Consider the following 25284-nt stretch of genomic DNA (forward strand, 5'->3'; position numbering starts at 1 on the left):
TTCTGCTCTCTTGTTAACGCTATTCATTGTTACACTTGTTTCTTGTTTGCCCATTGCTAGTGTTTAGATCTCATGTTCAAAACAGTTTTCCCACTGGTAGTTGTGATCACGACATAGATATATAAATTTGTAAAGGAAACTATTAACTATTATTTGATAACCTCCACCCTAACCCATTTGCTGGGAGATGGGGTGGAAGCATGAAACAGTGAAATAAGTGCATATCCTCGATTGGTGAGTGAAACTTGCTGGGGGGGATTGGATAAACAAAAAGGGACAAGAGTTCTTGTTTCATCATGGCGATTAATAAATATTAACAAAACTTCAAAGTACTGTTTTACAGACTTGTTTAGGGACTGCGGTCTTTGCGTCATAGCCCCGATAGACCAACGGGTGGGAGAAAGGATGCAGAAGTAAGTGGCTCTACTGATCTAGCCACATTAACTTAATTATTCACCGCTGCTGTTCTCTCCGTGTTCGTTTTGAAGAAAAGGTTGAATATGGTGAGGTAATTCTCCCTGAGGCTTTCCCTCTCTTCTAGTTGCCATTGCAAAAACACTCCTTTGCATGGAAGTTGGAAGTTGCGCCCCTAGCTTTTCTTTCGTAAGCCCTTTGGAGGTTGAAACTTGCCTTTTCGCACATTCCAGCTCCTCTGACTCCAGAGGAAGCAGCGCCTGCGCCTTCGGAACCGTTGCCATATCCTTTTTCTCCTTTGCCAACGCTTCATCGGGACCGTAAAGAGTCCACAACGAGCATCGCTCCTCGTAGCTTTCTCTCTTTGGAAAAAGCCATTTTGTCAACCGGACGGGCAGCCCTTCCTCCCGAGCCTGCGTCACCCCCGTTATTTTGCGATGGATCTTTCGCGGGTTTGGCACCTGGTTGCTGTGTTTTGCTTGACCTGCGTGCTGATCAAAATCATCCAGTTGCATCGCCGAAGACAGGCGCTGCTGAAAGCTCTGAACTGTTTTGCAGGGCCTCCTCCCCATTGGCTTTATGGTCATATACTTGAGGTAAGGGGGGATGGAAAGCTGGGAAGGTTTGTTCTCTTTTGTGTGTGTGTGTGTGTTTGAGTGTGAGTGAGAGAGAGAGAGAGAGAGAGAGAGAGAGAGAGAGAGAGAGAATGAAAATTTGTAGTACTTCTATCTTATGTCCCATTACAGGTGGGTCCTCAACTTACAACAGTTTACTTACTGACCATTGAAAGTTGCAACGGCCCTGAAAAAAATTGATTTATGACTGTTTTTCCCACTTTGTTCCAGTATCCCCGTGGTCACGTGATCAAAATTCAGACTCTTGGCAACTGACTCATATTTATGAGGATTGCAGTGTCCTGGGAGCATGTGATCACCTTTTGCGATCTTCTTATAAGCAAAGTCAATGGGGAAACCAGATTCACTTAGGATTGGCATTGGCATCCTTCAGTCTTAAAAGACTATGGTATCGTGCTCTGGAAAGAGGTCCTAAAACAGCATCTAGTGTGACTAAAAAGGCCAATTCGAGAGTGGCAATCCCTTCCACACTGAGGGCAGATACATTCTGTCCTTGCCCAGCCCCCAGATTTTGCTGGTTCCGGGACTGCCTCTTTGCCTCAGCCTGCCAAACAAGTGTCTCTTCAAATTGGAGAAGGCCATGCTGTGTCCTTAGCCTCCAAGCTGAACGATCAGAGGTCAAGGTTTCCCAGTTGTTTATGTCCATTCCCAGGGCTGTTAGGTCCCTCTTGCAGATATTCTTATATCGCAGCTGTGGTCTCCCTCTGAGGCACTTTCCCTGCATTAATTCTCCATACAAGAGATCTTTTGGAACCCAACCATCAGCCATTTTCACGACATGCCCAAACCAGTGTAGATGTCGCTTGTTCAATAGTGTATACTTGCTAGAAATTCCAGCACGTTCCAAGACTGTTGTTAAGATTCACTTAACAACTGTGTTATTAGCTTAACAACTGCAGTGATTCACTTAATTGTGGCAAGAAAGTTTGTAAAACGGGACAAATTCACTTAACAAATGTTTCACTTAGCAACAGAAATGTTGGACTCAATTATGGTCATAAGTCAAAGCTTACCTGCATAAGCAGGAGCATGTCAGAGTTTCTTGGCCAATTCCAGTGGAGACCCAGGGATGTTTTAGGGGCTGAAGTTTAGATATTATAAATCTGATATTGTTCATATTGTCTAACAAGAACATGATTTATTAAACTTCTGTGCTGTTTCTTCCTAGTGTCACTGAGGACATGTGTTTTATAGTACTTAAATTAATGAGAAAGGCAATTGGAAAAGTAAGGGTGGTTATTGCTTAGAGCTAACACAAAAGTTGGATAAAGGTTGTGCAAAGGTAAAACTCTCAAGGCCTACAATTAACCCACAGCCATGGCCCCGAACAGGTCATGGAAGGCAGTGCCCAACTGTCAGATAGGGAAGGAAGCATTCCCACAGCACTCTTGATGGGCCAGTTGAAGGTGAGCAGTTCCTGAGCAGGCATCCCCAGTTTTGTCTCCATGATGCCTGTAGATTGTCCCTGTAGGAAAGTATATTAGGGAGTAGAAGGAAAACCCTACCTGCAAATCAGGACAACAAAAGACATCTACAGGCAGCCTCTAGGGAGTTAGTGGGAGATGGAGGTTATATCTTGAGGTCATGTCCTTAAAAACAGTTGGTAAGCCATCTTCCGCCAGGGAAGGTAGGACTTGAATCCTTTCTCATTATCTATGGCCGCATAGATATATGGCCATATTAAGAATTCTAGAGAGGGAGGTGTAGTAAACAGGAAGTGCACTATATTGTTATTGTTGTTGTTTTCCGTCTTGTTTATCCACAACCGATTTAATATAATTTATGGTTCATGTTCCTTGTGCAGTTGCACAATATGCAGCCAAGGTTTGCATGGCTATATTGCCTTGTTGACAGAACTTTAATGTTATATGCAAGTTAGAAGTTCATCATACAAATCAGTTTTGAATCATAATACTCCCTGAATGACATTGTGTCAGTTAACAGCTACCTACCGGTAACATCTTTCCTGCACTTACTTTGCAATCAGGAAATGGAGAAAATTGAGTGGTCACTAAGAGTTGATACCAGCTTCATGGCGTATAATCAATCAAAACCTTAAATTATAATTCATAAGAGAAATATTAATCCAGTGCACAAAGCCAAAATGAAACAAACCTCATTATGCCAAATGTGCCAACTTTGGCATAATCAGAGAAGCAAGAACAGCAACACAGATTTCACTAGGATTTCTTAATGAGGTAAATATGGAATCTTGGAAAATGTAATTAAAATTCCTCAGCCTCATATATAGGGAGTTCATTAAGGCAGAGTCTCTTTGAATAAACTTAGAAGACTTCTGCCATATTTCTGTAGTCTTAGGCTAAAGACATGTTTATAGTTGTTTATGTCTGGCCTCATTTCTTTTCCAGCCTCCCTACAACTATCCATAGAAAGTAAGTACCACAGCCCAATTTTCCTATCACAGGGTGGGAATACTGCTCCTAGTATTCTGAACACTTAGTTTTCAAATAAAAAATTAAAAAGGATTGCCTATAATCCCTTGTATTTCATTTGTGACCAGCAAAACCTGAAGTGCAGGCACGAGAAATTGCTATCACTATATCTGTAATCTGAAACTTTCTTCATATTTTTATCAGGAGCAAAAAGTTGAGTACCTCCTCTCTGGCTGCATTCATACATTGCTGTGAACCTTAACATTATTTACTTTGGTTTTGGGCTAATCTGATTTGCAGATCCAGTTTGCATATTTGTTCCGCCAATTGCACAGAGCTCCAGATATTTTCAGAATGCAGCAAGATTTTTCAGTTTTGTCAGTTTTGTTTCAGATCCTGTATTATGCTGCATTGACATACAGTAAGTTTCCTGTTTCCCTCAAAATAAGACATTCCTGATAATAAGCCCATGGCAATAAGGCTTATTTCAGCGCATGGCAATAAGGCTTATTTCAGGGTTCAAAAAAATATAATAGCAGTGTCTTATTTTGGGGAAAACATGGTAATATCTGACATTCTTAGCCAAAAAGTGGCCTACAACAGCAGAAACTAAGTTTCCAAGATGCACGAGACCCTAAAAGGCTCAGTTGAGGTCCATCTTTTCCAGAAGTTGCAACTGAATTCTAATGCTTAATGTGATAGAAAGATAAATTATGTAACACAGAGTACAATAATAACTGTATTTTGTTCATTTCATTAATGAAATTAAATGTAAATAATATTTTGTTTTATTTGGCTTCAGACACTTTTTGTCCTGGCTCCATCTGCTTTTAGGGGAGGGGCTTTAGATATGCTACTTAAAGTCTAAGGGAAGCCTTTAGCCTGAAAAAATAAATTTAAAACACCAAATAGCTCATTAAAATATTTTACCAAATATGACCTTTTCTTGTTTTCTTCTTTATCTTGCACCAATGCAGTTTTCATCTATTTCTGCAGTTTACAGAAATATAGAGAAATGGAGTTGTCTGTATCCATTTGCCTTTCCTCTGTGGTTTGGCAGGTTCATTGCATTTTTGAATATCACTCATCCTGATTATGCAAAACCAATACTTGCTCGAACGGGTAAGACACACAACAGTCGTAATTCATTAGTTGTTGTAATTAATACTTCATTGCACATGTACATTAACTGGTCAGTAACAAGGAAAGTATATTCCAAAACAAATTTATGACTCCAAAGTTCCCCAACCACTATTAATTATGGTACAGTTGCAAATTGCATACACAGATGACATCTCCAATTATCCAGCCATAAGAAAAAGAAAAACCACAAATATGGTTTTTCTGTAGTTTTTCCACAGAAGATTTCAATAAATATCTACTTAAAAAAACATATTCTCTAAGTTGACAAATTGTTTTACATACATACCAATGGCCTGGCTAATATAGAAGTAGTAACTGGCAAAGGGATATTAGAGCTGAGGTGGTGCAGTGGTTAGAGTGCAGTACTGCAGGCTACTTACTTCAGCTGACTGCTAGCTGCAGTTCAAATCTCACCAGTTCAAGGTTGACTCAGCCTTCCATCCTTCCGAGGTGGGTAAAATGAGGACCCAGATTGTTGGGGGCAATATGCTGACTCTGTAAACCGGTTAGAGACAGCTGTAAAAGCACTATGAAGTGGTATAAATCTAAGTGCTATTGCTATTGCTATTAAATGGGATACAAGAAAAGAAGGATAGATTGCAGGCTGGCCTTCCTTTCTTTCAGGCTACTGAGTAAGCAAAGAAGTCAAAGTAAAGACAGTTCCTCCAACCTGTATGTTTTCTTGGATGAAAAGACTGAACAGAAATGTACCAGTAGAAGTAACTGACAGTGGCGAGTGAGGTCCTTTCTTATTTTATTTGCTGGATTACTATGTGCTACAGCAGGTTATGAGACAGAAATATAAAATGGTAGTGATCTATATAATTCCATCTCAGTGACCAGATGTTCTGACGGTCTGCTAATTTTCACAGCATGCTGTTGTTTTTGGTGGCTGTTACAGTGGACTTGGACCTGGCACTTGGTCTATCTTCACATTGCCAGATTTTTCCTATAGCTGGCATGAATGTAACAGAAGAACATTTGAAGGAAGACTGAGTGTGCCTAGCTGTTTCTGAAAAAATGTTCTGGGTGACCGTAACTTATATCTTGAACAACACTTGCTTGGACTATTGTAACATATTCTGTACAGGATGGTTTTTGGAGTTACATTGCAAGTTGCATCTGGTACAAAACGGTCAAGGCTATTGATAGGCCACTCTGAATCTGGATAAATTGTAATGTTTATGCATTCTAATAGGCTTCTGGCATTTGAAATGCTGGTTATCATGTATAAAATCCTCTAAAGCATAGCAAAGCATAAATCATAGCATAGCAATATTAGGCACTGCTGTCCCAAGACTGTATCTATGTGCCAGGTCCAAGGGCTTGTTGGGAGTTTCCACTATAGGGATGGGATGGGATGGGATGGGATGGGATGGGATGGGATGGGATAGGATAGGATAGGATAGGATAGGATAGGATAGGATAGGATAGGATAGGATAGGATATTTGGCCAAATGTGATTAGACACAAAAGGAATTTGTTTCTAGTGCAGAAGCTCTCAGTGTCCATATAGATCAACAAAATAATAATCATAATAATACCAATAAGAAGGGGTAATAGAAAAGATGAGTGATAATAATAATACTACAGCAATACAACATGGGTGAATTTATTTATTTATGCAACTTGGGCGTCCTCCTGGATTCACGGCTGTCTTTAGAAGAGCACTTGACGGCCATGACTGGGAGGATTTTTCATCAGGTTCGCCTGATTCGCCAGTTGCGTCCCTTTCTGGATCGGGACTCATTACTCACGGTCACTCATGCCCTTGTCACCTCCCGCCTGGACTATTGTAATGCTCTCTACATGGGGCTCCCCTTGAGGAGCACCCAGAGGCTCCAACTGGCGCAGAGTGCGGCCGCGCAGGCGGTAATGGGAGCGACATGGCGTTCCCATGTAACACCCCTCCTGCGCGAGCTGCACTGGCTCCCGGTGGTCTTCCAGGTGCGCTTCAAGGTTTTGGTTACCACCTTTAAAGCGCTCCATGGCTTAGGACCTGGGTACTTGCAGGACCGCCTACTACCACCAATAGCCTCCCACTGGCCGATACGCTCCCATAGAGAGGGGCTCCTCCGGGTGCCGTCGGCCAAACAATGCCGACTGGCGGCCCCCAGTGGGAGAGCCTTCTCTGTGGGGGCACCTACTATCTGGAACGAGCTCCCCCCAGAGATACGGAGGATCCCGGATCTGTGACCTTCCACCGTGCTTTAAAGACCTTATTATTTCACCAGGCGGGCCTGGCCTAATTTTCTCCCTCTTTTATAAGAGATTTTTAATTTTTAAATATTTTTTAGTATTTTATACATTCAGTTTTAAAATTGGTTTTAAATAGTTTGGGGTTTTAATTTGTCCGGGCCAAAATTATTTAATTTGATTTTAATTCTATTTTTAAATTTTGTATGTATGTGTTTTATTGTTTGGCTGTGCACCACTCTGAGTCCTTCGGGAGTAGGGCGGTATAGAAATCAAATCAAATCAAATAAATAAATAAATACAGCAATACAACATGGGTGAATATACTTAGACCGACTCAATAATTCCTCTTTAAAACTGTATCAAGAGCTCTTGGGGCCGTCTGAGCTTCCTAAGTTGATACAGGAAGAACATTCTTCGTTGTGCCTTTTTGATGATGGTTCTAACGTTAGGTGTCCATTTCAAATCCTAGAAAATTATAAAACCCCAAAACTTGAAGGATTCTACTGCTGATACTGTGCTGTGGAATATAGTAAAAGGCTACTTAGTAATATGGGAATATCTGTTCCTGTTGTCTGTGTAATTTAAGTAATAATTTCCCAAAGTTTTATCAGCCACCTGGAATGTATAGCGTATTTATAAAAAGTAGGGAAAACAATTTATGTGGCAGAAAACCAAGGAGTCCAAGGTTTTCTCAAGTAGAGGGGTAGTTTGTACAATAGTTGTTTCAGTTGTTTTTTACATCACAATAGAACATAAGCATTATTTGATACTGTCTAGAAAGGGACGGAGTATATTTTGAGAAAATTATTTTAATCTGAGGAACACCCTGAAAATTATTGGGGGAAGAAGGGGAGTCATTTTGTTATGTGTTAGCATTAAAAATGCAAAGTAAGGATATCTCTATATTATGCCCATATTTTAATGTATAATATTCTTTATGAGTTCTTTATCCATAAATAAAACCACTAATTATCTAGTTATTATTTCTTTAGGTTAGCAGATATTTTTCTCAGAAATTTATGTATTTTTCTCTAATCGCAGCCTGGTGTAATTAATTAATCTATAGAATCTTACTTCTTTTTTCTCTTCTTTTAGAACCAAAAGATAATTTTGGTTATCGGCACATGGTCCCATGGATTGGTATGTATATTCCAGTTCTCCATGGTGAAGAACAATTGATCAGTTAGCACAGATAAAATTGTTTATAATTTTATTCTAAAGACTCCCCCTTAGGAGCTCTACATTGTCTAATTTTTGTCATAGCTATTTCATAACTAAAGAAAGGCAATCTTTACCTTTATTTTGTTTGCTTATTTTAATTTCTGCTTGCTTCCACTTCTCTGGAAATGTGTATTGATTATATATAATAAACAGACAAAATATGTTATGATAGAGAACTGAGTCTATATGCTATTTAATATAATGATTTCTGAAAAATATACATGAAATATATTAAGTATTCTCGAGTAATAAAATTCCAAATCGGTTGTATAAGTATGTATTTATTTATTACTATTGTATTATTGTCTTATCGCTTCCAGTATCCCCATGATTTACAAAGGAGTTGAATAGGGTCAAGAGATATTTAGAGCAGGGGTTTCCAAACTTGGCAACTTTAAGACTTGTGGACTTCAACTCCTAGAATTCCTCAGCCAGCTTTACTTTGCTGGCTGAGGAATTCTAGGAGCTGAAGTCCACAAGTCTTAAAGTTGCCAAGTTTGGAGACCCCTGCTCTAGAGAGTTATTGGAAGTAGAGGCGTAAGTAAGTAAATAAATAAATAAATTACATTAGAAATTGAGATTCTCATAGAAGCCTTGACTTTAGCAAGACTTTCATTTGTGAGTAAAAAAAAAAATCCCTCTGGGTTGGTAGGTTTTTTTCAATGGACTTTTATGGGGAATTTATTGACTTGCAGTGCCATCTAAAGGAAGTCAAAAATCAGGTTGTTGGACGGAGAGAATTGCATATATATTCAGAAAGGGCAATGTTTGTACTGCAACACTCCAGTCTGCCCATTGTGCCAGTTCAGACACATACATCCTTGCAGGTGCCACAAATAGGCCTTTAGATTTATTTATCCTGCTAACTTTTGCATAATTCATTCATCTACTGACTACTGAAATCCTGGAATTAAAATTGATAAAAGTACTGTTTTCTTTGAGAAAGCATAAAAAGCATCCATGTAGATGTTGAAGGAGGAGAAATCTTCAGAAGTCAGTGTCTTGCCAACACTGCTGTGCCACCCCTTGGCATCTGGTCCCAGAGTTAGGGGTCTCCTAGCATAAAGAGAGATTGATCATGGGAGGAACATCCAATGGTTTGGTTCTTAATCCCTGTCTTACCTGCCTACTCTCCTTCTTACTAATCAGTATATTTAATGCTTACAAATGGGCCTCCATGAAGCTGATCATAGTGATTTTAAGTACTGTCCCAAAGGTGCTTTTTCCAAAGGGCAGAAGAAGCTGAAACTGAAGAAGCTTCTTGGATGAGAAGTGAAATGTTTTCCAAGAAAAAAGCCAAGAAACTCCACTTGCCTTTTGGAAACAGCACCTTTGGGACAACAATGACCTGGATGATTGAGAATCTCAATTGACATTTTAAGTAGTGGTTTTTGCCAAAGAATTTTTTCCCAAAAGAACTTTGCCTTTCATGATCCTCAGTCTCTCTTGATGAATCAGTCTGCAAAGACAACATGGAGGAAAGATACATCAACACAGCTGTGTGGATGAGCCATTTGGGCACAATTCTGCATTTCAAGTTTTAATTATTATGCTGTACAATATTTCTGATGCAATGCAATGAAAGTAGACAAGCATGTATAGTGATCATAGTATGTATACATTGGGAGACAAATAGGCCATCTAGTCCAACTCTCTGCTTATTGTTGGAATCCATTAAACCACACCTGACAAATATCTGGGCCGTTGCCCCCACGTGACACCCCTCCTGCGCAAGCTGCACTGGCTCCTAGTGGTCTTCCGGGTGCGATTCAAGATGCTGGTCACCACCTTTAAAGCGCTCCATGGCATAGGACCCGGGTACCTTCGAGACCGACTTCTGCCACCAATAGCCTCCCACCGGCCAGTTCGCTCCCACAGAGAGGGCCTCCTCAGGGTGCCATCGGCCAAGTTATGTCGGCTGGCGACACCCAGGGGGAGGGCCTTCTCTGTGGGAGCCCCAGCCCTGTGGAATGAACTGCCCCCGGAAATACGTAAGATCTCCGACCTCCGGGTATTTCATTGCGCACTAAAGACCCTGTTGTTCCACCAGGCTGGGCTATCAACATAACAATTTTAAATTGGGTTTTAAATTTCTGGGGTTTTAAAATTTAGCCGAATTTATTTAATAATTTTAAACTATTTTAACTGATGTTGTTTTGTGTTTTTAATAGGCTGTACACCGCCCTGAGTCCTTCGGGAGAAGGGCGGTATAGAAATAAAATTATTATTATTATTATTATTATTATTATTATTATTATTATTATTATTATTATTATTATTATTATTATTATTATTATTATTATTATTATTATTATTATTATTATCTATCCAACATATGTTTGAAAATGCCCCATGAAGAAACAGGCAAAGGAGAAAACATTTCTAAGGCAAAAAATAAATCTGAAGAAAATGCTTATCAAGAATGCTCAGGTTAACCAATCAGCTACAAATAAAGTAGAAACGTAAACATGAGTCACAGAAAGGGACACAATAAGAAGTTTTGATACTCACATTACATAATGTATCTTGGTTTATGGCAGTGGTGAAATCCAAATTTTTTACTGGTTCTGTGGGCGTGGGTTGGTGGGTGTGGTGTGGCTTGGTGGCGTGGCCTGGTGGGCATGGCAGGGGAAGGATACTGCAAAATCCCCAATCCCACCCCACTCCAGGGGAAGGATACTGCAAAATCTCCAATCCCACCCCACTCCTGGGGGAAGGATATTGCAAAAATCTCCATTCCCACCCCACTCTGGGGCCAGCCACGCTGAACTACTCAAAATTTCTGCTACCGGTTCTCCAGAATCTGTCAGAACCTGCTGGATTTCACCCCTGGTTTATGGTTATGGTAAATGTTCTTACTATAGACTCAATTGCAATGAACTTTGAAATCTCTGTTTTCTTTTATTTCTTTGTATGTACATCAGGTGCATAAAGCACTACTTACCTGGTTCAGAAGTAATGAAATAGTTATGAAAACTTTTATGGAAATGAAGTTTCATTGCTGCTGTAAACTATAGGAGATTACCTAAATGTAACAAGATTTTGTATAGCACTGTTTATTTTTTATTATATTTTTTTCATCTTGCCTTTATTATAAGTAACGCAAGGTGCCGAACCTATATAATACTCCTTCCTTCTCCTGTGTTCTTATTTGATTGGAAGTGTCTGTTTCCTTTAGGGAAAGGTTTATTGGTCCTGCATGGACCCAAATGGGCACAACATCGAAAATTGCTAACTCCAGGTTTCCACTTTAGTGTATTAAAGCCATATGTGCCCCTGATTGCAGACTCTACAAAAGTGATGTTGGTAAGTGTTAATAATTGATTTATTAAAAGTTTTTCTGTGAATGATTTATTGCAGCTGAAATGGTGTGTGCATATGTATGTGTGTTTGGCTGCAGAATTCTGGGGGTTGAAGTCTCCCACCTTAAAGTTGCCAAGGTTGAGAAACATTGCATTAGAGAATCAGAAATGAAAAGTAATGAATGTCTCAGAAAAATAATTACTTGAGAAAATTGAGATGTCATTCTCCTATACCAGTTATGACTAACCTTTTTGTCCTTATGTGCGCACGCACACAACAGCATACGCACGTGTGCCCACACCCATAATACAGTGCGTGAACGATACCCCCCTGCGTATGCCACCCCCCCCCACGCAAGCTCCCCCATCCCCTGTGCATGCATGCGTGACACCCCTCTTGCAGTCCTCCCTGAAGCCTCCTGGGACCAAAAATGGGAGCGGGGGGCATGCTTCCCCCCGTGTTCCCCCCCCCCCCGGCATGCCTACGCTGTTACAGGTGTTATGTCGGCCTTGTATGCAGCTTTATTCCTCTCTAGCATTTATCTCTATTGTTCAGTGATGCATTTCCTGCCTCTCTAGGATTTACCTCTATCTGCTCCTGTGAGGCACTTCCTGTTCCTGTTGGATGTATATACAGCTTAGCTGGGGGGCTCACGTGCCTATGCCTATGCCTATGCATGCCACCTGTGGCACCCATGCCATAGGTTTGCCATCACAGTTCTATACATTAGAGTAAAATGATTTATAGAATATACTATACAATAATTTAGCTTTGCTTGTTTTAAGGCAAGGGTGTCGAACTCGATCAGTCACGTGACATTATGTGACGTATTGTGATTTTTTTGCCTTTGCAGAGGCAGGGTGGGCATGGCCTGTGCGTGATGTATTTGGCCCATGGTCCGCCAGTTTGACACCCCTGTTTTAAGGGGTCCAACATAACATAACAGAAATATTTCTTTTTCCTTCTGTTGATTTAGGATAAATGGGAACAACTGATCATGCAGGAGAAATCAGTGGAACTCTTTGAACATGTGAGCTTGATGACACTTGATAGCATCATGAAATGTGCCTTTGGTTATAACAGCAACTGTCAAACGTACAAGTTGGTATTGCTTTTCTTTTAACTTTGGTAAAAATCTCCTTTCTTGGTTTAGTAACATATTCAGTAATGACTTAATGGGATCCAAGTGATCCTGTTATAAAACATAGCATCCTTATATTGTGTAACTACTTACCCTCCCACATATACAGAATCACAACTTACACATTTCATGACTGTCCTCTTTATTTACTATGCATCACTTGCTCTTTTGGAGTCAAATAAAAACTGCAGTTAAGTCCCCCAAAAGAATTTTTGCCTCATTGTTTGTATACATTATACATCATTTCAATGCAATGAGTAATCAAGGTTTAGAAAGTTAGTATAGTGATTAAGGCATTAGGCTTCAAACCAGGAGACTGAGTTCTAGTCTAGTGCCTTCAGCACAAATTCAGTTTGGATGACCTTGTGCCACATATTCCCTCTTAACCCTAGGAAGTAGGCAATGGTAAACCATCTCCAAAAAAAATATTTCCTAGAAAACTGCAGAGTCATGTCCAGGCAGTCGCCAGGAGTCCACACTGACTTAAAGGCACAATTTACACATAATCAAATGTTTTGCAACCAGGACTGATTCCCTATAATTTTTGGCTGATGAGGCTGAAATCGGGCAAAATAATAGTGTTATGCTAGTGGTCAGAGCTACTTTTCCAACACTTGTCTTTGGTGACAGAGAGGAGGGGGTGGGGGTATTTAAAAAAATTAGGATGAGGTGACCATAAGCACAGTAAGAAACTTAACAAACCTTGTTTCTTTTCTATTCCACCCCCATTTTCAGAAATCAGTGGAAAATTGAAACTGAGCCCTGAAAGCTCAGTTATTTTCTGTCAGATTTTGGCAATGGACTTCAAACCAGGAGTTGACATTTATTTGCAGCCTGTGGTGCAGAGTAAATCATCCCCTGATTTAGGTGGGCTGGACAGCAATAAAATGCCCAGGGAATTTATACTGTATTAGTTAATGAATAGTCAGAATTGCTTTTAAATAACATTCCTGAAGTATTAATCGATGGGCCTTGTGTTATCTATAATACACTACAGCATTATTATCAGTGGTGTCCTGCATCCCACTTGTATTGGCTCATGAGAACTAATTGTTAAATTTCTGGAATTTTGTGACGTGAGTGAGAGCAGAGCAGCAGACTGTTCAGTTGCTAGTGGCAAGATGGCAGCAACAGAGTTGGTTGTTAAATATTTACCACTGACTCTTGTCCAAGGGATGTGGTGGCTCAGTGGCTAAGATGCTGAGCTTGTCGATCAGAAAGGTCGGCAGTTGGGTGGTTCGAATCCCGAGCGCTGCCTAATGGAGTGAGCTCCCGTTACTTGTCCCAGCTTTTGCCAACCTAGCAGTTCGAAAGCTCGTAAAAAATGCAAGTAGAAAAATAGGAACCAACTTTGGTGGGAAGGTAACAGCGTTCTGTGCACCTTCGGCGTTTGGTCATGCTGGCCACAAGACCACAGAGACGTCTTCGGACAGCGCTGGCCCTTCGGCTTTGAAACGGAGATGAGCACCGCCCCCTAGAATCTGGAACAATTAGCACATACCTTTACCTTTACCTGTTGTCTAGAAAGCTAAATGAAAGCTTTAATAACATAAAATAAATGTAATGGTTTATGATGTAATTTTATGTAAAATCAGAATTAAGCTTCACTGAGTTGTTTCAATACATGCAGGCCTCGACTTACAATAGTTCATTTAGTGACCGTTTGAAGTTACAGCAGCATTGAAAAAAGTCACTGATGACCGTTTTTCACAATTACGACCATTTGCAGCTTCCCCACTGTCATGTGATCAAAATTCAGAATTTGGGAATTGGCTCATATTTATGACGGTTGCAGTGTCCTGGGGTCATGGGATTACCTTTTGCGACTTTCTGACAAGCAAAGTCAATGGGGAAGCGTGATTCACAAAACAAACTTGTTATTGACTTAATACCTGCGGTGATTCATTTAACAACTGTGACAACGGGGCAAAATTCACTTAGCAAATGTTTGGCTTAGCAACATAAATTTTAGGCTCCATTGTGGTTGTAAGCCAAGGACTACCCGTACTATTGTTTGAAGACTATAAAGTAGTGACAGTATTCATATTTAAAATCCTGAATTTATCCTTTGATTTTCCTGCTGTCCTTTAGGGAAAATTCTTACGTTCAAGCTGTCTTTGAGCTTTGCTTCTTGATATATGCCAGGATGCAATACATTGTAGGTTACAGTGATCTTCTATATTGGTTCAGTCCCCATGGATTTCGGTTTCGGAAAGCCTGCCAAGTTGCTCACCTTCATACAGGTATTTTTTTTCCAATGCTTTGATTTTGGTTTTGGGTGTTCTGGACCCAAAGGAAGGTAAAAAAAAAAATGAACAAAAACATAAGCAAATCTTAAACAACCGTTTAAGAAGAAATCATGCAGAGTAGGATTTTTATTCAATCCATCATTTTAAGTGCTTCTGTGTATTTTATATTTCATTAGTATGTTGTATTTCAGTCTGCATTTTTTCAACTTTTGCAATGCACTCAAGGAAATCACTCAATTGGTATGCTATTGCAACAAGAAAAATAGCTAATTAAAAAGGTTAACATAATGTACAGTTTGGCATTTTCCTACAGTGTAAGGAATTACCATGAACAAGCTTAAACATTATATTAACATCAAATGTTTCCAATTCAGAGAAAATAATCAAGGAAAGAAAGGAATCTTTGAAGGTTGAGGAAGAACTTCAAAAGATCCAGGCGAAGAGGCACTTGGATTTTCTTGACATTCTTCTCTGTGCCAAAGTAAGTATAGCAATGAGGAAAACATTGGTCAGTTAATTATACTAGTTGTGACTATGATTTCTAAATGATTTTACTACCAGTAGACTTTATATAATCAAATAAGAACCTTGCAATTCAAATTCATGCTATGAAGTTTTGAAACTCTCAAAAGATAACTGACATGGATATAGATATTTTCCTATTGTTCCGTCTGCATATTATAACCAATTTTTTTAGCCCAATTTATATTCTTTCACTTATTCTTCTTCCATTTCAAATTTCAACAGAAGTTCATACATCTTAGCAATATATGCACCTCTTTTATGTATAATTCCATTTTAAACTTTGTTTTGCCTCTTATTTTTTAAAATCCAACGATTGCCTGCACTCTTTAATAGTAAAGGAAAAAAAAAACATTCCCATAAAGGTGCAGTTTGTCAATTTTAATTCCAATGTATTCAAAAGCACTTTCACACAAAAACTATCCACTTTATTGTTTTGAAACTTTCTTATATCTGCGTAAGCTTTTTTTAAAAAAAAATTTAAAATTTGATTTATATGCCGCCCTTCTCCGGAGACTCAGGGCGGTTTACAGTGCGTTAAGCAATAGCCTTCATACTTTTGTATATTTTATTTTATATTTGAAATTTTTATTAGCTTATCAGAATATAAAATACAAAGAAAATGAAAATAATGGAAAACTAATGAATGAAAGAGGGAAAATAAAAAAATTGAGGGGTAAAGGGGAAAAAGAAAATAAAGTTGACTTCTGACTCTCTTTAGCACAGTAGAAGATGATCACACTACTGCCTCAACTTTTTACTTTTACACAATAATAAATACTACTAGCCTTTCTATAAAAACAAACCTATATAATCAGAAAAAAAAAAATCAAAGTTTCATTTTTCCCCATCAGGAGCACAAAATCCAGAAGCGATTTCCAAATGGAAACAAAATTAGATATGTTTTTTTTTTTGAGTGAAACAATCAATTTAACCACCTCTACTTTTTTTCCTTCTTTGCTGTAGGAAATTGTATATATTTCTGTTTGTACCTATTACTCTTTATAAAGTATCATTTCATTTATATTTTAGAACATAATTGATTTATAATATGACCAGTTTTCCAAAGGTAATTTTCAAATATGTCTCTAAAAATATGCTTCACTTTAGCTATCTTCTTAGCTCCCTCCAGTGGTCAAACAATTTTTTCCCCTGGCCAATCAGAAGTCATAAAAAGCAGGGAATTTCAGCCACCCACAGCAAAGCATTCCTGCAGTCTACTCATGAGAAACAGCTGCCTGGAGTGCAAGTGGGTTATCTCATGTTCTCTCCTTTATCTGGAAAGACAGGACTGGTTTGAATTTGCCATGTGGCCACTAATCTTTACCACAATGCCATGCCTGTTTCATCAGGAACATCAAGTCTGCCATAGATCTTTTACTGGAAGACTGGATCACAAAATACTCTTAAGGCAAAAATGAAACAAAATATATTTATTACTTAGAGTCTTGTATGAACCTAGTGAAAAAATGAATTCTTCGATAAAGTCTTATCACTTATCAAGTTTCTCAATCTTTAGGATGAAAATGGCATTGGATTATCTGATGAAGAGGTACGTGCTGAAGTGGACACTTTCATGTTTGAAGGTCACGACACCACAGCTAGCGGGATCTCTTGGCTGCTGTATTGCCTTGCACAAAATCCTGAGCATCAGGAAAGATGTAGAGAGGAGATAAAATCCATTCTGGGAGATCGTGACACAATCGAGTGGTAAGTATTGTACTGGAGAGATTTCCTATAGGTATCATTATTCAGTGGGTAGATGTGGGATATCAGTGAGTGATATTGTAAGTATTGGTGGTTATAGAGGTTAAAAGGGTGCCCACTGATTGCATTTTGTTAGGTTTTGGTTCTGCTGCTGTGATTGTGTTCTTATTACTGAGGGCATCAAATCTCAGCACTAGCATGACAACTACCAATACAGAGGATCCTTAAATAACTTTAAATAATTTATCTGATTAGTAATTAATCTATTGATGCACTTTGTTTCAATATATTCCAGGGATGATCTTAATAAGATGACTTACTGCACCTTATGCATTAAAGAGAGTCTCCGCCTTTATTCTCCGGTACCTGGAGTCTCCCGAGAATTAACCAAACCTGTTACATTTTTTGATGGGAAAACTCTACCTGAAGGTTCAAATCATTTTATTCTATTCTCATATCCATAGATCTTTTTTAGCTGCATCATTGCAACACATATCATCTTCATACAATTTGTCTCTAAACTACCTTGTTTCTAATTTGGCTGTTTATTATTTAGCTAGGAGTCTCTATTTCATTCTAGTTCACTCAGGCTAGTTTACTACAAAACTTTAAATGAATCAAAACAACATGTACACAGTTGAGCCTACCAGTCCCTTTCCCTCCACTGCCTAAAGGCCAGGGGTGAAATGCTCCTGGTTCGGACCAGATCAGGTGATCCGTTACCGATGGCGGCGGGTAGTTTGGAGAACCGGTTGCAAAAATCCCTGCTCCCCTGCCCATGCCCACTCAATCGCCCAGTCCCCATTTGCCTACTTGGCAGCTTGCTACTGCTTTTGGGCTCACTCGCTTTTCCTGCCTTGCTTCGGCTGCTGCAATCCATTGCATCCGCTAGCAACTCAATCTGTCTGCCTGCAATCAATGCAATCGGTGAGCAGCTCAATCTGCCTGCCTGCCTTATGCCTTCAATTTAGTAAGTAACTGGGAGCTTTAAAAAAAATAGTTAATTGGGGTTTTTTTAGGAGTTTTTCTTTTTAGACATAGCAATTTAAAGTTAAGGAAGTTTTAAATTTAGCTGCTTTTATCTAAAAATATAAATAAAATAAAATAATAAAATAAAATATTTGTGCAGCTTTCTGAGATTTGGTGTGTATCTGTAGTGTTTCACTCTAACTACACAAACACACAAAATCTCACAAAGCTGTGTGTGGGAAAAGTGTGAAAGGTGGTTTTTGAGCTTTTTGTGGCTGTGTGAGGTTCCTGCTTGTTGCAGGGGTCATTTTGGGTGAAGTGCAGCTGCTTTTACATTGTGTGTGAGTCAGTTGTGTTGTGGGTATGTAAAGTGTGAAAGTTGGTTTTTGAGCTTTTTGTGGCTGTGTAAGGTTCCTGCTTGTTGCAGGAGCCATTTTGGGTGAAGTGCAGCTGCTTTTACATTGTGTGTGAGTCAGTTGTGTTGTGTTGTGTTGTGTGTGTGTAAAGTGTGAAAGTTGTTTTTTGGTACCTCTTATTGTTTGGTGTACTTTGTTTATTATTTTTATTATTTATTATTATTGGCCACGCCTACCAGGTCACCTGACTACCAAGCCACGCCCATCAATTAAACCACGCCCACAGAACCGGTAGAGAAAATTTTTAGATTTCAGCCCTGCTAAAGGCCCAATAATGTATCTAGCAAAGGGGGGGGGGATTGGGTAGACTTTAGGACAGATTGAAGTATCTTTATCTGCTAGGAACTGAATTTGAAATAATAGTCCCAGAAGACCTGGCAGAAAATTCATGTTAGTTTTGTTGAGAAGCCTTACTAGAAAGACATTATAGGCACTGAAAGCTACTGAGATATCCAAGTCAATTAACAGAAATTCTGCCTGTCCTTCTAGGCTATCCAAATGGGATTACATAGTATAAATGCTGATATACTATGATTACACTATCTGGAACTACTGCTTTGGTTCAGAAATGTCAAGAAATGTCAAGTTCCTACTATTTGTGTACTGTATTACAGTCATAGGCACAGTCTCAATTTCCATCACTGAATGGATACAAAACTTCCAGCACAGAGTTCATCAGAGCTTTTATTGCCATCTCATTGCATGCAATCCAACATGACTCCTTTTCTCATATTGATTGTTTCACAGGCACCTGGGTTGTGATAAGCATTCATCTTATGCACAAGAACCCCAGTATATGGCATAATCCGGAGGTACAGTATTTGGTGACATTGCAATTATTTTCTCCAAAAGAGAGCCACATCCTTTGGGTTGACTAGAACAAAGTAGAGAGTTGTCACAGTTGTCACTTCTAAATGGCATTTAAGATTAATACAAATGTAATCTATAAAAATAATGCAAAAGTTTCATTTTGCAAAACATTTAGTATTAACACAGCAACTCAAAAAAAATTTTTTTTCAGATTAGGGGCAATAGTAGATTTCATGTTAGGATCCCAGTTTCAGTCTGTAGCATTTCCAGATACAGACTGGAAAAATCTCCTGCTTGAAAACCGAAAGAATAATTGTACAGGAGATGGCACTGAACAAGTTGGACTGCTGGTTTGGCTCAGTTCAAGACAGCTTTGTAATGTGTAAAGCTGAAGTGATCCTAATTTTCTCTTTTTATGGCACTTGATAGAAATGGATGTCCTCTAATAATTTGGTCAACTAAAATAACTGGATATTTCTTTCGTAACCACCTATTGAAACAACCCCTTTCTTGTTTTTAGGTGTTTGACCCACTGAGATTTTCTCCTGAGAACTTATCCAGCAGACATTCTCATGCTTTTATTCCGTTCGCTGCTGGGCCAAGGTGAGTTTATTATTATATAGATATAAGCATATTAACTTGATCCAGAATGTCTCTATCCGTGTCTTGTCAAAACTGAGCTAAACACAATGAAGCCAACATTGTGATCCTTATGACCAGATTTCTTTGGTAGATGAACAAAATCAGCTAGTGCTGAGATGAGCATTCTTTCTTTAGAATTTTTGGTTCTAAAGACCTGCTTTTGATATTTATTACTAAAGCAGAAAAAGAAAAGTGGCTATAAAAAGAGCATATAAAGGTGGGTATATTTAGAGGACTTTCTAGATGGTAGTAGTAAGGGTCTTCTTATTTTTAGAATTATTGTTTTCACTGCCTTTGCTGACAGAAGAAATGGTGGTAGAAAAAGTAATACAGGGTATTCCATTCTCCTTTTTATTATTGGCAGAATTTCTCAGAATATCAATCCAAAGGGTTTCTAGGTCTTTAAAAAATGGGAAAAGTAACCTATAATTTATTTATAGAAGACCACAGCATCTTCCCAGAAGCATCTTAGAATGTTGCTATCATGCCTAGTAGTATATTTCAAAGAACACTCTGGGCAAGATAAATTAACTATCAGAGAATTTTGGGAGTTGAGAGTCCTAGGACAATAGTAAGATACCAGTTTAGGGAAATGCCAGAAGGTGAGGAATTTGGGAATTAATTTCCAGATAGATGCGCCTTTGATAACAAGCTTTCTTGTCCTTTCAGAAACTGCATTGGACAACAGTTTGCCATGAATGAAATGAAAGTGGTTCTTGCTATGACTTTGCTTCGATTTGAATTGTCACTTGATTTGTCAAAGCCTCCGCCTGTTCCAGTGCCTCTGATTGTCTTGCGCTCTGACAACGGAATTCATCTTTGCTTGAAGAAACTGGGGTGAACCTATAATTAATAGAGGAAATAATTCATGTGGGGAGCAGGGAAGGACTTCTGTAGAATTTTCTCATCTAGCCAGGTGCCCTGTACATGTTTTGAGATTATAATTCCCAGAATACTTCTGTTGCTCTTCAAAAAATATTGAGACTTTAATCATGGTGGCTGGGAATTAAAATACTAATACCTCTGGGTCTGGGGACTGCTAATTTACTGAAAATGGGAAGTAGAATATAGAAATTATAGAATGATATTTGCAAATAATTACCAGGAAGCATATTTTCTCTTGATGAAAGGTTGAATGGCCAAGATATCTGGTTTCATCTACTGTCAGTTCATTTTTAGATTAACTACAACACTAAAAAGTTTCACCCAGTAATTAATCCACTGTGGGTTTTTTTAATTAGTGTTTGCATGTAGTCATGAATTACAGTATGGGAAGATAAAAGATCAACACTTGGGTGGCCTTGTAACATCCAACTACAAGCATCTTGTTATAGCAATAGTACTTAAGATTTCTATAGCGCTTCACAGTGCTTTACAGCCCTCTCTAAGCGGTTTTCAGTGTCAGCATATTGCCCCTACAATCTGGGTCCTCATTTTAATGACCTCGGAAGGATGGAAGGCTGAGTCAACCTTGAGCCTGAGATTCGAACTGCCAAATTGCAGGCAGCCTGCAGTACTGCATTGTAACCACTGTACCACCATGGCTCTTATAGTGCCCAAAGCACGCGCATGCGCCCAAACCCCCAAAATGCAATGCGTGCACTGCCCCCGCACATGCACCCTGTCCCCTGCATGTGTGTGCGCCCCCCCGCACGCAACCCTCGCACCGCGCATGTGTGGCAGAGACCCGAAAACCAGTTGGCTGGCAGGAGACATGCGCGCATGCGCAGCAGAACTGAATTGGGGTGACGGCTCACGTGCCATCAGAGAGGGCGCTGCGTGCCACCTCTGGCACGCGTGCCATAGGTTCCCCATCACAGGTCTATAGTTATAGACTTTGGCTGCTTTCAGCAGAGAAATTACTCTTTAATTTTTTTCTTCTCATGTGATAAGCAGCAGTGTATGACCTTTCTTGATGTAGGCCAGTTCTTTCAGTCACTCATATTGTAGAGTAATTCAGCTCCAAGTTGGGCTTGGAAGCCAAGACAGAATATATGCCTCTGGGATTCTAGTACTATTATATAAAATATGATCACAGTTTTTGATTATTAAAAAAAAATCATTTGTAACTAAAATTTCATGCTTTGTCCATACTGGATATTATTAAACTAATTGTATCAAACCATAATTTTCCAAACAATCTTTGAATGAAATATGAAGTGCACGACAACAACAGATCAGGGGTGGGTTCTACTTACCTTTACTACCAGTTCGCGATGGGATTGCGCGACGGGATCTCATGATTTAAAACAACATATTAGGCATAGTATGAAATATACAAAATAATCAACTTCCACCTGGACAGCTCTAAATGCAAACTGTCTAAATGCAAAACTGTCTCCAACAAGGCCTAGGAAAACAGACAAGATTTAAGGCCTTCTGGATTGCCATCAGCGTAGGAGGCACAGGATCCTAAGTAGGGTAACTCAAGCACACCCCTTTATTATTCCAAACCCATACATTTGGGAAGTCTCCTAGACGTTCTAGAAGCATACCTTATTTCTTATACAGGTAGTCCTCTAGTTACGACCACAATTGAGCCCAACATTTCTGTTGCTAAGTGAGACATTTGTTAAGTGAGTTTTGCCCCATTTTATGACTTTTCATGCCACCGTTGTTAAGTGAATCACTGCAGTTGATGAGTTAGTAATCCAGTTGTTAAGTGAATCTGGCTTCCCCACAGACTTCGTGTGTCAGAAGTTCGCAAAAGGTGATCACATGACCTTGGGACACAGCAACGGACATAAATATAAACCAGTTGCCAAGCATATGAATTTTGATCACATGATCATGGGGATGCTGCAAAGGTGGTAACTCTGAAAAGTGATCTTAAGTCACTTTTTTCAGTGCTGTTGTAACTTTGAACAATCATTAAATGAGCTGTTGTAAATCAAGGACTACCTGTACGTGCAACAGGAAACATGACTTCACACCATTCTTTGCCAATCTTTTGCTTTGTGAATACACTTTTATCCTGGACTTCTTGTGAATGCCATCCACTTTGCATGATATCTAAGGCTTCTGTTCAAAAAAAGGATTACTACCAAGCCATAAAGTTTATCTTTGCTGATTAAAATAAAGAATACTCTACACAGCAGTCTTATGCTGTTTGTCTCCCAGACTGAACAAACTCTTCAGCTTTGACAAGGATGCTAGTCAGGTATTCTGCCCAGAGAATGGATACCACAATCTCTGATTAGTAGATTTTCCTCCCCTTGTGCTGAGAAAACAATTCCCTCTCTCTTCTATGGGTCTTTAGGGCCACGTAATTTGCACAGGAGCAACTTGCTATAAGCTGCCGTCTGGTGAGTCCCTACTTACCCTGTTTCCCCGAAAATAAGACATCCCCTGATAATAAGCCCAATCAGGCTTTTGAGCGCATGTGCTAAAATAAGCCTCTCCCTGAAAATAAGCCCTCCCCGAAAATATTTAAACGCAGAGCTGGAAATCAGGTAAGACAGCAAGAGGAGCCCCATCTTGCTCCACTCACCCCAAAATAATAAGACCTCCCTGAAAATAAGGCCAAGCGCTTATTTCAGGGTTCAAAAAATATAAGACAGGGTCTTATTTTCGGGGAAACACAGTAATATCTTCCAGTCTGGTATGTCCACCAGAAAATGTATAAAAAAAGCAAAACACTACATTTTAATTAGTTCTGTTACTGGGGCTAGAAATGGGAATTCACAGAACTGAAAATTCCACCTGTTTTTTTTTAATCACCACATTATCAGTGCACTTGGAAGAAAAATAACAAAAGTTCACCCTTTCACCATGAAACAGTGTAACTGTAGCCGCCCTGAGTCTTCGGAGAGGGGCGGCATACAAATTGAATAAATAAATAAATAACTGTTCAGTACAGCTTAAAGCAGCATGACTTGGGAAATACTGTATATCAGGGGCATCAAACTGGCGGCCCACAGGCCAGATGCGTCATACGCAGGCCACACCCACTCCAGCTCCACAAAGGGAAAAACATTGCAAAACGTCACATGACGGCTACGTGACACCGCGAGTTTGATACCCATGCTGTATATGTTGTGGTTCAAGAAAAGACACATGGAATCTTCTTTCATTGTGGGATGGGGAGAAGGTTAAAAATGATATCCATGAATTCCTGTCCTTCACAGATGGTTAGTGATCCTTGCTTAAGCCAAGGCAAGCTGGAAGTGTTGATCAGCATTGTCTAAGGTTATGTACATGGCTTCACAGTCATTTTACACCCCTCCTTTCCTGTACACCTTCTTATAAAAGAAATGGTGCACTATCTATCAAAAGTCACGTTTGTAGGAATGAGGCTTCTGGACAAAATCCTAAAATCTAGATTGGTCTTCCCATTCCCAGAAGCCACCAGCCTTTATCAGATTTTATCTTCTAAGGAGCACCTTGCCTGAATCCCTCTCCCCAAACTTCATTATTTAGGAGACAGAAAAGGGCACAATCAAGGAAACAAGATTTCAAGAAGGAGATTTAATACAAGTTAAGTGTGGGAGTTGAAAGAAGAGGCAGGACTCCAGCAAGTAACTTCAACTCTTTATTTGTGACTTGGAAAAACTTCTGCTAGACTAGTCGGCAGAGCTCTTTTAAAGGGAGCTGTCCGGCAGCCTAGCGCTGACATTGCTTTAATTTTACCGCCGCTCGAATGGACCAATGAGTGGCGGGTATGCTAATGTCCGGCTAAACCTATGCTCTCGGCTTCACTCTCTATTTACATATTCAACAACAAGGGTTAGAGAAAAGAACATCTTGGAAACAGTGACAAGAATTTCCAGTTCTGTGTTATTAGTGTGCTCATTAAAATTGAGTCTCTGATTTTTTTTTCTTCCCACGTTTTCTGCTGTTACCTAGATAAGCCATTAATATATTCTCTCATCTGTTTATTGTATATGTCCACAGATCCCCTGGTGGTTTCTCTTTACAATCTCTCCTATTCCAGTTCTGTACCTCATGTTGGGGATTGTTCTGTCATAATCCAGATGAATTAAAAAGAGTTCTCTATAGCTGTGCCTATTAATGGCTTTTGGAATGTACAGATACATAAGCCAATCAGAGGGCAGCTCCCTCCCCTAACTGTCACAGTTAGCAGTATAAAAGGAGATTCTTAACAGAAACCTCACTCTTCAGTTTGTCTCTTCAGGTTCCTCTTCAGTTTGATCTTCAGTTTGATCTTCTGTCTAGTATTGTATTGTCTTCTAGGATATTCCGTTAGATAACTGTGAGCAGTTTGGAAGTCCATTAGAAGAGCAGTTCTGTGATATATAATAATATTTCTTCTGAGGAAGAATAGTCATAGATAACATAGCTTAGAGAGAATAGATATATACACTGCTCAAAAAAATAAAGGGAACACAAACAGAAGACATCCGAGATCTGAATGAATGAAATAGCCTTATTAAATACTTGGTTCGTTACATACAGTAGTTTTGTGTTCCCTTAAGTTGTTTGAGCAGTGTATAAACTACTGTATTTAAAGAACAAAGTATTTAATACTTTCATTCATTCAGATCTCGGATGTCTTCTGCT

At 39.3% G+C, this 25284-nt stretch overlaps 1 protein-coding gene across 1 annotated transcript; it reads left to right on the top strand.

The window, feature by feature from the left end:
• Positions 1-37: 37 nt before the first annotated feature.
• LOC117664186 (cytochrome P450 4B1-like) lies at positions 38-21886 on the top strand. The gene is made up of 12 exons (XM_034415028.3): positions 38-1010; positions 4420-4564; positions 7880-7924; positions 11184-11311; positions 12285-12409; positions 14541-14692; positions 15073-15179; positions 16740-16930; positions 17223-17356; positions 19060-19124; positions 19643-19725; positions 20434-21886. Exons 1-12 carry the CDS (start codon positions 852-854, stop codon positions 20603-20605), a joined length of 1506 nt encoding a protein of 501 aa, XP_034270919.1. The 5' UTR covers positions 38-851; the 3' UTR covers positions 20606-21886.
• The last annotated feature ends 3398 nt before the right edge of the window (positions 21887-25284 follow it).

This window comes from Pantherophis guttatus, chromosome 3 (genome assembly GCF_059756535.1).
Source record: "Pantherophis guttatus breed Tessera chromosome 3, ASM5975653v1, whole genome shotgun sequence".
Taxonomy (NCBI): Eukaryota; Metazoa; Chordata; class Lepidosauria; order Squamata; family Colubridae; genus Pantherophis; species Pantherophis guttatus.

Excerpts from the sequence above, each read along its gene's own strand:
- LOC117664186 (XM_034415028.3), top strand. The coding sequence starts at position 852 with ATGGATCTTTCGCGGGTTTGGCACCTGGTTGCTGTGTTTTGCTTGACC. Across the intron at positions 4,565-7,879 it reads ACCAATACTTGCTCGAACGG|AACCAAAAGATAATTTTGGT; the intron begins GTAAGACACACA and ends CTCTTCTTTTAG. Across the intron at positions 7,925-11,183 it reads GCACATGGTCCCATGGATTG|GGAAAGGTTTATTGGTCCTG; the intron begins GTATGTATATTC and ends TGTTTCCTTTAG.